The 16,067-nt window shown below is 34.3% G+C and overlaps 1 protein-coding gene across 1 annotated transcript in view; it reads left to right on the forward strand.

Annotated features, from left to right (window-relative positions):
• Nucleotides 1–9,929, forward strand: part of LOC132546718 (sodium- and chloride-dependent transporter XTRP3A-like) — a 48,459-nt gene extending 38,530 nt beyond the window's left edge. Inside the window, exons 4-9 of the mRNA XM_060210436.1 lie at nucleotides 996–1,237; nucleotides 1,612–1,765; nucleotides 5,139–5,346; nucleotides 6,505–6,664; nucleotides 7,076–7,238; nucleotides 9,609–9,929. Coding sequence (XP_060066419.1) covers nucleotides 996–1,237; nucleotides 1,612–1,765; nucleotides 5,139–5,346; nucleotides 6,505–6,664; nucleotides 7,076–7,238; nucleotides 9,609–9,929 — 1,248 coding nt within the window. The remainder of the gene's footprint in view (nucleotides 1–995; nucleotides 1,238–1,611; nucleotides 1,766–5,138; nucleotides 5,347–6,504; nucleotides 6,665–7,075; nucleotides 7,239–9,608) is intronic.
• Nucleotides 9,930–16,067: the final 6,138 nt, after the last annotated feature.

Genomic DNA, 16,067 nt, shown 5'->3' on the forward strand with positions numbered 1-16,067 from the left:
TATCAAACAAGATATGACGACTGATTGATAAGTTGCGAGCCTTGTATTGAAGAATTAAGCAGGGATGTCCTTTTATAACATCTACTGTTCCCTGTTTAAGGCTGTGTACCTGAAGACTGATGTCATTTGATCAGTTCATGTCGAAGAGGTAGCACTCTAAAGTAAACATGGCAGGAGGCTGATAAAATGGACAAAATCGCTGAAAGAGCAGTAATTCAATATTTGCATCAGAAAGATCTAACACCTAAGGATATCCATACTGATATGGTAGTAACTCTAGGCAGATAAAGAGAAAATATTAAACTCAGGTGCCGCTGAAAACTCAGTAAAGGTGTGTTGTTCCACCATGACAATGCCTCTGTTCACAAGTCTGCCACTGCCATGACTGCCACAAACAATTGTGGCTTATAATTGATTGAACATCTGCTTTGTTCCCCTGATCTTGCTCCATCAGACTTTCATCCTGTACCCACTTTCAGTCAAATGATGATGTCATACATACTGTGGAGGACTTTGGACTTTCTGAACGCTCATGAAAAGGACTTCTTTAAAAGTGGCATTAATGCCTGCCCTGGTACTTAAACCATGAAAAAATTTATTCTTGAGGGGCTGACATGTTTTGGGTTTGAAAAGAGGGGTTTCTTTTCATTTTTCATGGAAAAACAGAATGATAGAAATGAAAATCTGCAAGCACTAAAAATTGCACACACACATACTCCTTGATCTTTCAATTCACAAAATGTAACTCTCACCAAACTTAATGTTTTTATGGTATTCCATCTGCATTCATCCTTTTAAGAAACTCACCCCAAACTTGCAGGTTATATGCATTGTATATTGTTGTATTAACATCAGCGATATTTAGCAGTTGTAACCACTCTCCTTTATTTCAAGTGAAAACAAAAAGTACTTAAGATTTTGAGTGCTCTATGATTTGTATTAGGTAAATCATTTTCTTGATGTGTTTTAAAAGTGATTTTTTTTGTGTATTGTAGATGGACCGACTGGCGGATCCTCAGGTTTGGCTGGATGCAGCAACACAGATCTTCTACTCGTTCGGACTCGGCTTTGGTGGACTGATCGCCTTCTCCAGTTACAACCCACGAAATAATAACTGTGAACGAGATGCCATTATTGTATCCCTAACAAACTGGTTCACCGCCATCTTGGCATCTACAGTCATCTTCTCTGTGCTTGGCTTCAAAGCCACGACCATGTACGAAAACTGTGTGGAAAGGTACGTCTTTTATCATAAACTGTACACAAAAAGCCTAGGTATAAATCATACAATACACTATTATTGAAAAATATGATAACATGGTACATAGATGTAATTCTAAATATGTCAATTTTAAGATATGAGAAATACAATTATTTTACCTGTCCTTCTTGTGTCAAATATCTCAAAGGAAACATTATGCATAGAAGTTTTATGGTACCAATTTTTTAAGAAAAAATCTTCAAAAAATATTGAGATAAGGAATTCTGATATTTTTTCATTGACCTACAATGAAGCATTTAATTTATATTATCTTCCTTGTGACTAAACCTCCCATACACCTTAAGTCAGTCACTGTAAACATATAATTCTTACCTTTTTTTCCCTTACAGGAACATGGAAAAGCTAATTGAAATTTACCCAGAATGGAATGCGACGACACTAACTATGGAGGTGTATAAAACTACTTTTGAGAACAATGAGACCTTGATGAATTCTTCACTGGCACATTTCCGATATTGTAATTTCCATGACGACTTAGATAAGGTAACTAATAGATAGAATTTCAAAAAATAATATCTACTTTTTTTGTCCAATAGCAAATCTACTAGGATTGCCCAATTGTAAATCTGCCCAGTTTTTCAATAGTAAATCTGCTAGGACTGGCCAATAGGAGATCTGCTAGGACTGGCCAATAGTAGATCTGCTAGGACTGGTCAGTAGTAGATCTGCTAAGACTGGCCAATAGTAAATCTGCTAGGATTGGCCAATAGTAAATCTGCTAGGACTGTCCAATAGTAAATCTGTTAGGACTGGCTAATAGTAAATCTGCTAGGATTGGCCAATAGTAAATCTGCTAGGACTGGCCAATAGGAGATCTGCTAGGACTGGCCAATAGTAGATCTGCTAGGACTGGCCAATAGTAAATCTGCTAAGACTGTCCAATAGTAAATCTGTTAGGACTGGCCAATAGTAAATCTGCTGTGACTGGCTAATAGTAAATCTGTTAGGACTGGTCAATAGTAAATCTGCTAGGACTGGCTAATAGTAAATCTGTTAGGACTGGTCAATAGTAAACCTGCTAGGACTGTCCAATAGTAAATCTGCTAGGACTGGCCAATAGTAAATCTGCTAGGACTTGTAAACCTGCTAGGACTGTCCAATAGTAAATCTGCTAGGACTGTCCAATAATAAATCTGCTAGGACTTGCCGATAGTAAATCTGCTAGGACTGGCTAATAGTAAATATACTAGGACTAGCCGTTAAGAAATCTGCTAGGATTTTTTTAGAGGCACTTGTTGTAATATTTTTGGTATAAACTCTGTTCTATATTAAGTCTTATTTATGTCGCCATGTACATATTCAATTCTTAATGCATCTATTTTTGGATGTTGGCATGTCAAATTGTCGTCAAATTTACAACTCTTCTATGTTTCATGTTGTTGTTTGACAGATGAATCTGTACACTGTCAGAGCTGTGAGTTATCGTTTCATTTCTGACTCCGACATCATGTAGGTTAGTCTCCTAGACATCTGTGTCACGACATGCAGTCATAGCTGTAGAATTTGTCTGTTTGATTGGTATGCCATATCTGTTTGTGGCTAATTATATACAGACGGACGGAAACAACCAAAGTACATTACATGTTTCTAGGAAAGTAGAATCCTTTATGAGCCGCTAAATACTGGAACCATGTAAAAGTACTTACATTAATAAATTATCTTAAATTATTCGAGAATGAATTAAGGAGGTTACAGGTTCTGTGTACAGTATAAAAATATTAGTGGGAGATATCTGTTTGAAAGTATAGTGTTTCTTTCTTGTTTCTACCAATTTTTATCACCCTTTTTTTTTTTTTAAATATTTATGTTTTTTTATCAATTTCTTCCAGAAAATGAACTTTTTTTTTCAATTTTGAATCAAGTTCAAAGTCTAAAACTCTGTACCTGATAAAAAAGAAATTAGATTCGATGAAAAACGTCATATCTTCCAGCTGTCACTATTCATTTCATTTCGAGTGTTCCAACTTTTCAAACAGATTTTGTTGAAATATTGAGCGTTGTAGGATCAAGTCAAAGGGGATGCATGGAATTTCTTCACCTGTCGATAAATTCAAGGTCTTAGAAAGCGTAAATAAAAGTGCTGTTATCTGATGAATCATATCTGGTATCATAGTTGAACCTGTTAGGCCAAGGTCAAGGTCACTAAAATGTCATAATATTCTGAATGCCAACAATTTTTACTCCCCTACAGGGCAGTTTGTTTTGATAGCGATTATAGTCTTTTCCATTAAAGTAGTATCAGTTACAACAGGTAAATTTACGAGTAAAACTTTACCTCTTGGCACTCCGCAACCGGTATAACTTGTATTTTGTTTTATTTTTCAAATTTTTGTTCTTGAGACATATTTTTAAATATAAATATTTAAAGGGAAATCATCCAACACAATAATTTCATTTATTTTATTTTTATGTTTTAGTGCTGAATGAAGTCAAACTTCATTATTCAGTACTGTGGATTCATTTTATTTCGTGGGGGTCCAATTTTCGTTGTTTTCGTGGATGAGCAAATCCACGAATTTAAAAACACAACGAAATATGAACTACTTACTAAAGTAATTTTGAAATTTGACCAAGTAATCTTTGCCGACACCGGAAACGTCCACCGGTAATGACAGAAGCCCCGTAATTAGTCGGGAGTCGGGTAGTCTGAGGCTCGACATGGATACGCTAAATTGGTGTCAACGATATATAATTATATATTATTAAACATAACAAAGGGTAAGTACCCATTGTGATGCTAAGTATGATGGGATTCGTTAGCGACACTGTTTTTCGGACCATCCTGTCGATTGAAGAGATCCGTATTTCTATCCGACTACATGTTCACAATAATTATTAATAATGCAGATCTTGTTTACACACCTGTTTACACACATGGTCCAATCGTTACGCGTGGTGTTTTCATATGACTGCGGTACACCACTGATCAGCACACAATGTTTATCCACTGAAAACAATGATAATTACCGATTGATTACACGCCAAGATATATACTGATTTGTGGTTTGATATTAATGCGAGACTGTTGTAAACAGCGTTATAAAAACATAGGACGCCATCTTGAAAAAAAACGTTCTTTTATTCTTGTCATTAGTGTTAATTCCTGTGAACATAGCCTTAATACAAACAGAAAAAATTTCGACTGGAAGCAAAAAGAGAAAATTCTAACGATTATTTTTTTCCCACAGAATCAAAAATCCACGAATTTATGAGTCCACGAAACTGTCTAATTTGTAGAAACAACGAAAATTGAACCCAACGAAAATAAATGAATCCACAGTATTTTTCATTAAATGAAATTTATATATTTAGTTTCATATCTCAATCATATGAAGATAGATTGTGAGAAACACAGGTAGATCTCAGGTAAAATTCCACGTAAGAAAAGGGCAGATTAAATGAAATTGTATATAATTGCCATGCCATTGTTTCCTAAAACAAAACCATCCTATTGTTAACAAAAATGTTGGCACTCACAGAACATCCCAGTTCAATATGTGTTAATATTGCTTATTTGATCTCTGATATGATTGTGTAGAGTTAGTAAAAGACACTATCAGGCCCTGGAGTCGTCGTCTAAAACTAGTAAAATCAAATGATTACCACTACAAATGGTTCCATCCTACTGAGGGGTATACAGGTCGCCCCCTCACATTGCCAGAACACTGATGTTCGTCGGTGAGGCGATACACGGAAACGGGAGGAGTTGCGGAGACGGAAAAACCTGTCATCCTACCAACCAACTAACAATTCTATAATATGATTAGACAATTTCTGGTGTATCTGTATCTATTTCACAGGTTCTTCAGTTTAAAGAAATTTCAGGATTTTAAATGTGAACACCTTGATGTTTCAGGCAGCAGAAGGGACCGGATTAGCTTTTATTGTATTCACACAAGCCATTAACGAGTTCGGACCTTCTGCTCCATTTTGGTCCATCATCTTCTTCCTGATGCTTCTGTCCCTGGGAATTGGCAGCGAGTTTGGAACACTAGAAGGAGTAACAACATGTATCTACGATCTCGAAAGTCATCCGTGGCTCAAAAAGAAATGGCTTGTCTCTGGTATGTTTAGTTTCAGTCTCAAGTGACTCTTCATTTGTCAAAATAGATTAGAAAAATTATTTATTTCCTACAATGATAAGTTTTGTTGTGTGGTTGAGGAGGTAGATATCTACATTGGTAAGTTTTACTGTGTGGTTGGGGTGGGGGTAACATGGACATCTTTGCGAGAATCTCGAGAATCCCTCTATTCCTGGCAGATTGGCAAAAATGGTTGACTAGCTTATTTATAGGGGAGAGCTTGTTTACGTAAAAATGCTGTTCTGCTTTTGGTATATATAGAACATACTGACTACTTATACATTTCACAAGTGAGAAAGTCTTCAGAAAAGATTTATACCTGTCTACAAGTACAGTGATATAGGGTTGCCAGTCATTGGCAATGTAGGAGATTATTTACTCATAAATCATTTATGCTATTCGTAAAAAATATATTACCCTAAATAACCATCATTTGAAAAGCATTACAGTATCATATATCTGTACACACCTTTACATTACAATGTTATATACCTGTACACACCTTTACATTACAATGTTATATACCTGTACACACCTTTACATTACAATGTTGTATACCTGTACACACCTTTACATTACAGTATCGTATACCTGTACACACCTTTACATTACAGTATCATATATCTGTACACACCTTTACATTACAATGTTATATACCTGTACACATCTTTACATTACAATGTTATATACCTGTACACACCTTTACATTACAATGTTATATACCTGTACACACCTTTATATTACAATGTTATATACCTGTACACACCTTTATATTACAATGTTGTATACTCTAACACACCTTTACATTACAATGTTATATACCTGTACACACCTTTACATTACATTGTTATATACCTGTACATACCTTTACATTACAATGTTGTATACCTGTACACACCTTTACATTACAATGTTATATACCTGTACACACCTTTACATTACAATGTTGTATATTTACACACCTTTACATTACAATGTTGTATACCTGTACACACCTTTACATTACAATGTTATATACCTGTACACACCTTTACATTACAATGTTATATACCTGTACACACCTTTACATTACAATGTTATATACCTGTACACACCTTTACATTACAATGTTATATACCTGTACACACCTTTACATTACAGGTGTATTGTGCCTCATTAGTTGTATGATTGGTATCCTGTTCGTCCTTGGGAGTGGATCGTACTGGGTCGCCTTATTTGACTCCTATGCCGGTTCTTTCCCCTTGATTAGTGTGGCCCTAACAGAAGCAATTGCCATTGGCTGGGTTTACGGAGTCAACAGGTAAGTCAAAGGGTAATCGTTTAAATATCGGATGGAAATCTGTCAGACCAAGCAATTCAAGCTATTGTGTTCTTACTGACCAGTTTCTCCTCTGTAAATATCACTGATTGTAGTATCTTAATAGCAAACTTGATCTAAACATCCTCATTCACATCATTAATGATCTGATCATCATTCAGTTTGAGACAAAATGGGGAGTTTGCAGACAATTTATTGGGATTGTTGAGTAATATTAATGTTCCTAATTAAAGAAATGCCAAGTTATATCTTCAATGGCTTGGAATGTGCTTCAGTGTTAATATCGAGGTAAAAGGTACACCATTATTCTAGGAGGTTTAAGGTAAAACTCACATCATTACAATGTGTTTATAGGGTTTGAGGTAAAATGACACGTTTTCATTCTTTTTGCAGATTTGGAGATGACCTTGAGACAATGATTGGTCACCAGCCCCACATCTACTGGAAGATCGTATGGAAGTTCATTGCTCCGTTTCTGATCGCAGGGCTCCTTACTTCCACGCTCATCAGCAAGTTTGTCAAACCCATCACTTACAAGGCCTACGACAGGGAAATAGTAAGTCATTTTTATCCTTTCTATGCCTGATTTCATCCCAGAATACTGGTGTGCAGGCTGGTACAATAGATCCACAATAGGTGAGACACAAAGAAATATGTATATAATGAGTATGACACTCGTACAATGGACTGGACAAGAGATATGTTTACAATGGGCAAGACACAGAGATATGTATTTAATGGGAGAGACACAGAGATATGTATTTAATGGGTGAGACACAGAGATATGTATTTAATGGGTGAGACACAGAGATATGTATTTAATGGGTGAGACACAGAGATATGTTTACAATGGGCAAGACACAGAGATATGTTTACAATGGGCGAGACACAGAGATATGTTTACAATGGGCAAGACACAGAGATATATTTACAATGGGCAAGACACAGAGATATGTATACAATGGGTGAGACACACAGATATGTATTTAATGGGTGAGACACAGAGATATGTTTACAATGGGCAAGACACAGAGATATGTTTACAATGGACAAGACACAGAGATATGTATATGATGCCTGAGACGTTGAAATGAACATTTAGTGTGTTATGTATAATGCATTGGTGTGTAAACTTGGATGCAGACTTCATGAACATAAAAAGAGTACATTTAGTCCTAATATTTTGATTCATGTTACATATGACATGAACTGTTACCATATACATATATATAGTGGAATATATCAATAGTAAGACAGTACTTATCTTTACTTATCTGTGATAGACAAATGTAAGATATCTTATACTTTCTGATTTTTATGTCTCTGCAGTTTTAGGGGATATGTAGACATATAGTGTTATTGTGTTGCCAACCTCTAGTTATCTAATATCTGGACATAGCACTTCAAAATCAAGGGTGACAGGACATTTTAAAGGGTTATCATATGTATTTAGATGATGTTCTATGTTATGTTTGTATTGTATAGCTATCACATCTGTATGTATTTATAGTTATCACATCTGTATGTATTGTATAGTTATCATGTCTGTATGTATTGTATAGTTATCACATCTGTATGTATTTTATAGTTATCACATCTGTATGTATTGTATAGTTATCATGTCTGTATGTTTTGTATAGTTATCACATCTGTATGTATTGTATAGTTATCACATCTGTACGTATTGTATAGTTATCACATCTGTACGTATTGTATAGTTATCACATCTGTGTATTGTGTAGTTATCACATCTGTATGTATTGTATAGTTATCACATCTGTATGTATTGTATCTCTGCAGTTATCACATCTGTATGTATTGTATAGTTATCACATCTGTATGTATTGTATAGTTATCACATCTGTATGTATTGTATAGTTATCACATCTGTATGTATTGTATAGTTATCACATCTGTATGTATTGTATAGTTATCACATCTGTATGTATTGTATAGTTATCACATCTGTATGTATTGTATAGTTATCACATCTGTATGTATTGTATAGTTATCACATCTGTACGTATTGTATAGCTATCACATCTGTATGTATTGTATAGTTATCACATCTGTGTATTGTGTAGTTATCACATCTGTATGTATTGTATAGTTATCACATCTGTATGTATTGTATAGTTATCACATCTGTATGTATTGTATAGTTATCACATCTGTATGTATTGTATAGTTATCACATCTGTATGTATTGTATAGTTATCACATCTGTATGTATTGTATAGTTATCACATCTGTATGTATTGTATAGTTATCACATCTGTATGTATTGTATAGTTATCACATCTGTATGTATTGTATAGTTATCACATCTGTATGTATTGTATAGTTATCACATCTGTACGTATTGTATAGTTATCACATCTGTACGTATTGTATAGTTATCACATCTGTATGTATTGTATAGTTATCACATCTGTATGTATTGTATAGTTATCACATCTGTATGTATTGTATAGTTATCACATCTGTATGTATTGTATAGTTATCACATCTGTATGTATTGTATAGTTATCACATCTGTATGTATTGTATAGTTATATCTGTATGTATTTAGATAATGCTCATTTTTATGTTTGAACAGTATTTTGACTTTAGTAGATCAAAACTTTACGTTGAAATTTCACAAACTGTTCAAAATTTAAGAAATATCAGGTGATTAGAATGTTATCCACAATTTAGTGGGTAACACAGTGTTACCTGTATCCTTTCATCCTTACTCATCTGGTGTTGTTCCTAATATATGTCAAATCTTCAGAACTTTTCAAGAGATTTCATTCATATTAACCATATACATTTATTAACATAACAGTTCTACACCTGAGGTGGCCATCGGTCAAGGTTAAAGGTCGGCACACTGTAATTTGATTGGTTTATATCCTTGTATTACACTTACATCTACTGTTTACAGGCAGAAATGACGGACAGATTCTATCCATGGTTTGCTGGGCTTATGGCTGCCTTCCTGGTCCTTGTGTCAGTCCTCTGTATTCCTGGCGTGGCAATTCTACGGAAATTGGGCATTCTACGATACAAGGATTATGCTAAAGGCGCTCAGGCACAAACAGGTGGTCACACCACCTCTACCGTAGCTTTCATGAGAACAGCTGCTGAAGATAATGACTCCGGACATAATTCTGATGAAATCAATGAAGATCAGGATCGTGGAACGAGCTGTGCTGTGATCGATGAGCATGTAACATTTGGATTAGGGACAGACAAAGATGTTTAAAAGAAAACAATAATTTTCATTAACAAAGATATTTTAATGAAGATGTTGTCTTCATTCAACTCTCAATTTGCCTTTAAAATCTCACTGGCTTGAATTGATTATGAATGTATCAGAGGGTTACTTCTAATGCTCTCATTGGTAGACCCATCAACTGACGAACAAAATTTATCAGATTAAAATTTTTGTTTATAACCTGATAAGCCCCCTCCCCCTGATGATCTCCTGTCAAAACTAAACATCACAACCCCTCACCATGGCTTGCCATCTTGAAGAAATACTTAATTGATATGGTAATTTCATGCCCTACCACAATGGGATATGTATATAATATATATATATACTGTAACCTTTTTATATAGACTTCGGGGAGGTTGTGAATTTTTTGGGTTTTTTTTCAAATTATAGGGTGCTTTTGTGGTAAAACGTAGTGGGATACTGTCTTAATGTACAAAGAAAAAACATAGAGAATCATTTGTCTTGATAGTGTTATGAGAAAATCCTGAAAATTTTTCAATGTCTGCTATTTACTTATTTTAACTGCTCGTGAAATGTTTTGTTAAGTTTGCTTAATTCTTTTTAACTTCATGAAGAGAACTATATCTACTGTTTCCTCCCCCTTAAGACCATGTCACTAGTCCACACACCCTGGTATAAGAAAGCAGGATAGGACCAGTGCAAGGTGTAAAACCATTTTTTCCCTCATGCAATAGAAATTGACAATATATTTTTAGGAGGAAGGGAGATAACTCTAAAATTTTAAAAGTAGGGCTTAATTGGCTTGTCTTTCTGTGACACTGGCAAATGCAGCTTTTGATTATTTACTTGCAAGTACATATCTATCAGTCAGATTTTTTTCAGTTAGTGCTTCAAAACTCATTTTCAGGTTTGAAAAAATTGCCTAAATAGAAATTATTTTTTGACTTGTCATAGAGTTGCTTTTTAATTTTTTTTTGACAATTGTAACATAACTGAATCCTTGATGTCTTTCATTGTCACATTGTTTTTTTCATTGTTGTGATTTCTTGTTTGTTTAATCATCAAATTCCATAGATTAACTTGGATTCAATTTCCATGGATTAACTTTTATTTAAATTTCATTGATTGACTTTGATTCAAATTCAGTGGATTGACTCAGCTTCAAATCCCATTGATTGACTCAGATTCAAATTTCATTGATTGACTCAGATTCAATTTTTATTGATTGACTTGGATTCAAATTCTAGGATTGACTTGGATTCAAATCCCATTGATTGACTCAGATTCAAATTTCATTGATTGACTTGGATTGAAATTCCATCGATTGACTGAATTCAAATCCCATGGATTGACTTGGATTCAATTTTCATTGATTGACTTTGATTCAAATTTCATTGATTGACTTGGATTCAAATTCTATTCATTGACGTGGATTACGTTTTAATCAATGCAATGTTTAGTTGACTTATTGATCTAATTCTGTGACCATCTTTAGTCATACAGGTGTGAGATTGTTGTTGAAATAAGAAAATTAATTTTATTTTCATATTACCAGTAATTCTACCTGTAAGAAAGTATGAAATACTGGCAAAAGTGAATTCAGTGGTGAAAGTGCTATTGTGTGTGTGTTACTGTAATTATATGTTGTGTTGTTATCACTGCTGGTTGTACATGTCTAGTACATGTTGTATGTGCAAGGTACATCATATACATGTCTGGTCCATGTTTTACAGGCCTGGTACAAGTTGGAAATACCAGGTACGTGTCGTACATGCCAGGTGCGTGTCGTACATGTCAGGTATGTGTTGTACATGCCGGGTACGTGTTGTACATGCAGGGTACGTGTTGTACATGCCGGGTACGTGTTGTACATGTCGGGTACGTGTTGTACATGCCGGATAAGTGTTGTACATGCCGGGTATGTGTTGTACATGTCGGGTACGTGTTGTACATGCCGGGTACGTGTTGTACATGCAGGGTACGTGTTGTACATGCCAGGTAAGTGTTGTACATGCCGCGTACCTGTTGTACATGCCGGGTACGTGTTGTACATGCGGGCTACGTGTTGTACATGCCGGGTACGTGTTGTACATGCGGGGTACATGTTGTACATGCCGGGTATGAGTTGTACATGCGGGGTACGTGTTGTACATGCCGGGTATGAGTTGTACATGTCGGGTACGTGTTGTACATGCTGGGAACGTGTTGTACATGCCGGGTACGTGTTGTACATGCGGGCTACGTGTTGTACATGCCGGGTACGTGTTGTACATGCGGGGTACATGTTGTACATGCCGGGTATGAGTTGTACATGCGGGGTACGTGTTGTACATGCCGGGTATGAGTTGTACATGTCGGGTACGTGTTGTACATGCTGGGTACGTGTCAGTTGCAGCGTAATTTCTGTTTGATTGAGATTTTATCAACCATTGATTTAAATATTTTTTTAAAGATTTAAACTATTTTATGGGGACATTTTTATGCCGAAGAATCTCGTGCTACACATTTTACTGACATTTTATGATAGTTTAATTTTACATTTGTCTGACCTCTTAGTAGATTAAGATGCAGTTATGATAAAAAGTCAGAATGTTTTGTAAGTGCTACTGATGTGATAGCTTATTAAGATTGCTACACATTACCAGGATTATACCTCATCATTTACCAGGGTAATTGTGCCTCTTTTGAGTTCTGAAGTAAATGTCTAACACATCTAACAAAATAACACGGACTTAATTAACAGCTTGTAATTCAGATGTTGCTCTTTTTCTGTTTCAAGAGATTATTTGATGTAAATTGTACATAACTCTTAATAGGGCACCTGTTTAAGAGAAAGATGATGGCGTTTTGTGAGAACACTTTCTGTCTTGTAGAGAATCAGAAGTTATAAAGCCATCAACATTTATCACTGTCTGATGTATGATCACCCTTACCCTCAAAATCCATATTACAATGTACAGTAGCTGTTCTTAAAATCACATTAAAGTAAAAACTGTCCAAGTGTCAAGTTACTTTGATAAAGGAAGGAGGAAGAATATTTAATTAAAGGGAAGACAAGAAATATATGCAAACTTTAAAAAAAAATTTTAAAATGCATTTTGGAGTAATTTAACAACAGTATGCTACTGTACACACTGAAAAGTGAAAATAGAATGGACAAACACTAATATGTTAGCTTGATTAAAAAAAAATGAAAAAGAAATGTTGACACGAAACATAACCGATATTATCAATTGAATATGTAAATTCAAGAAACAGAATCTCAGCTTGATTTTACATCCAATTTCAGCTCTGTATTTCTTCAGTATTTCCTTGTAACTGTCTGATGTAAACTTATATTTGTGAAGAGGTTGAATGATCTCATTTGCTTGTATTTTGACGTCTATGAATCTCATTTACATTTATCAAGATCTATAATTGTATCGGTCTATGAAATGCTTTCAGCTGTCTTAGCTTATTTGTGTAATGGAGTCAAAGTTAAATGTACAAATGTTGAAAATAATTGAACATATTAAATTTGGATAAATGTGGGAAACTTGGTCACATATATTTCATTTAAATAAAAAAATTTATGGCACCTATGGAAAGATAAGAAAATAAGAAAAGTAGGATATTTCCCTTGCAGTGATGTTTACATCTGATAAAAGTTATGACCTGGTGTAATGATCAGCTCTAAACATAGAAGTTAGTTAGGGTTTTGACTATCTATGTCCAGGAGATACTGATCACCCATAAACAAAACATAGAAACCTATAGAAGATCCTTCTGAACTATACATTGTTATCACTTATCAAAATTTGTGATAATAGCACCATATGGTAAGCATTGATTAATGGTGATCAGCCCTGATAGCACTAACTATATGGTAAGCTCTGATTTTATGGCTGTTATCAGCCCTGATAACACTAACTATATGGTAAGGTCTGATTTTATGGCTGTTATCAGCCCTGATAACACTAACTGTATGGTAAGGTCTGATTTTATGGCTGTTATCAGCCCTAATAACACTAACTATATGGTAAGGTCTGATTTTATGGCTGTTATCAGCCCTAATAACACTAACTATATGGTAAGGTCTGATTTTATGGCTGTTATCAGCCCTGATAACACTAACTATATGGTAAGCTCTGATTTTATGGCTGTTATCAGCCCTGATAACACTAACTATATGGTAAGGTCTGATTTTATGGCTGTTATCAGCCCTGATAACACTAACTATATGGTAAGCTCTGATTTTATGGCTGTTATCAGCCCTAATAACACTAACTATATGGTAAGGTCTGATTTTATGGCTGTTATCAGCCCTGATAACACTAACTATATGGTAAGGTCTGATTTTATGGCTGTTATCAGCCCTGATAACACTAACTATATGGTAAGCTCTGATTTTATGGCTGTTATCAGCCCTAATAACACTAACTGTATGGTAAATATTACTCCATGGTGCTTTCTAGTATAACTTCTTGTTGTCGTCACCACAATTTCTATTTTTTTTTCGCAAGGCAGCTATTCTGAACAATGTGATACAGCCAAATATTGCAATTATTTAATTAATTGGTTCATTAGTTATTTACATTATGAAGCTGTTGATTAAGGATGCAAGCTAAAAATTGTATCATTTTTCCTATCTCTGATCTTTTATGTGCCGGCAGCCATTTACAGGCGAGACTACATGTCCGTCCATGCTGTACAATTCACACTTAAATGAAAGTTAAGTTCGAAGCTCAATATTTGTTTCATTTTTAAAGCTAAAGGTCATTTTAAGACAAAAGCGCAGGATACTGATTAATTTGTTACAATCGTTGTTAATGTCCAGCAGAAATTCAATTCATACAACTTGTGATTTCAGATAAAAATCAATTTTTTATCTAATATCCAATTAGCATGGTTAATTACAAACCACTTAAATTGGATTTCATATTTCTAATTGTATGAAATTTAGTCAGAGGAAACTTGACACATAGAGGTGTTGTTTGGGGGGGCTCATTGCTGTATGTTGTATATAAAAATCATTATATGTACGTTCTTTTTATCTTGTGAATGTTTGAATGACAGGGTATGACTAAAAAGCTTGTCAGATTGTGGACTTCATGGTCTGACATTTTGATTATGAGTGAAATCTTATGACGGGAAATAATGAAAATTTAATATGTTTAAAATATATAATTGAAACGAGCATGGATCCTGTGCAGATGTAGAAATACCTGCAGGAAAAATGGTGTTTGATACATTCTGTAGAGTGACAGGCTGATTTAGTGTAAAGAAACATGAAATTTGGGAGTTTGCACACTTTAAATAAGTGTATGTTTATCTTCAAAATATGTATATGTGTACAGGAATGTATAATTATATATGTCCCTAATGTGTATTACTGGTATGTGTAAAAATAATTATAAACTTATTACAAGGGCGAATGAGAAGAAGAGAAAAAAGATGGTATTCATTTATACTGATATTACTGAAATTTTATATGCAATTTTTGGTTGAAAATTATTGAAGTGGTAACACAAAAAAGAGGCAATTTATCTGAGCTTTATTCAGTGTTCAATGTTTTTGAAAGTACTTAAAAGAGGAGCATAACTACTGAAATATTGTATTGTATTTGTCTTACAATGAGTTGTGGGGTGAAACGCATTTCTTAGATTAGGGGAGGGCTTATTACAAGACAAAGCTTGGGTTAATAAGTTTACTAAATAATTATATACATGAGTGGTCTTATTATCAGGCATGGGCTTTTTGGCGAAATATGTGTGAGTGCTTCATGTGTAAGAGGCAGTGCATATACAGTGATGAAGTAATGAAAGATTAACTGGTTAATTTTAATGGAGTAATGAAAGATTAACTAGCTAATTTTAATGGAGTAATGAAAGATTAATTGGTCAATTTTAATGGATTAATGAAAGATTAACTAGTTAATTTTAATGAAGTAATGAAATATTAACTGGTTGGTTAATTTTGATGAAGTGATGAAAGATAAACTAAGATTTAATTAAAACTTCTTATATGTAAAATATGATGTTTCTGACCATGTCTTATATCTTAAGTGTCTGTAAAATATTTGTCTTCTCCCTCTGGGACAACAACTTACATTTGAACATGTATTTATATATATCATAAAATATTATAAAAGAACATATATATTGTAATCATTTTAAAGCAGTT

Source organism: Ylistrum balloti, unplaced genomic scaffold (assembly GCF_031769215.1).
Source record: "Ylistrum balloti isolate Yb309-2 unplaced genomic scaffold, AGI_CSIRO_Ybal_v1 Utg369908, whole genome shotgun sequence".
NCBI lineage: Eukaryota > Metazoa > Mollusca > Bivalvia > Pectinida > Pectinidae > Ylistrum > Ylistrum balloti.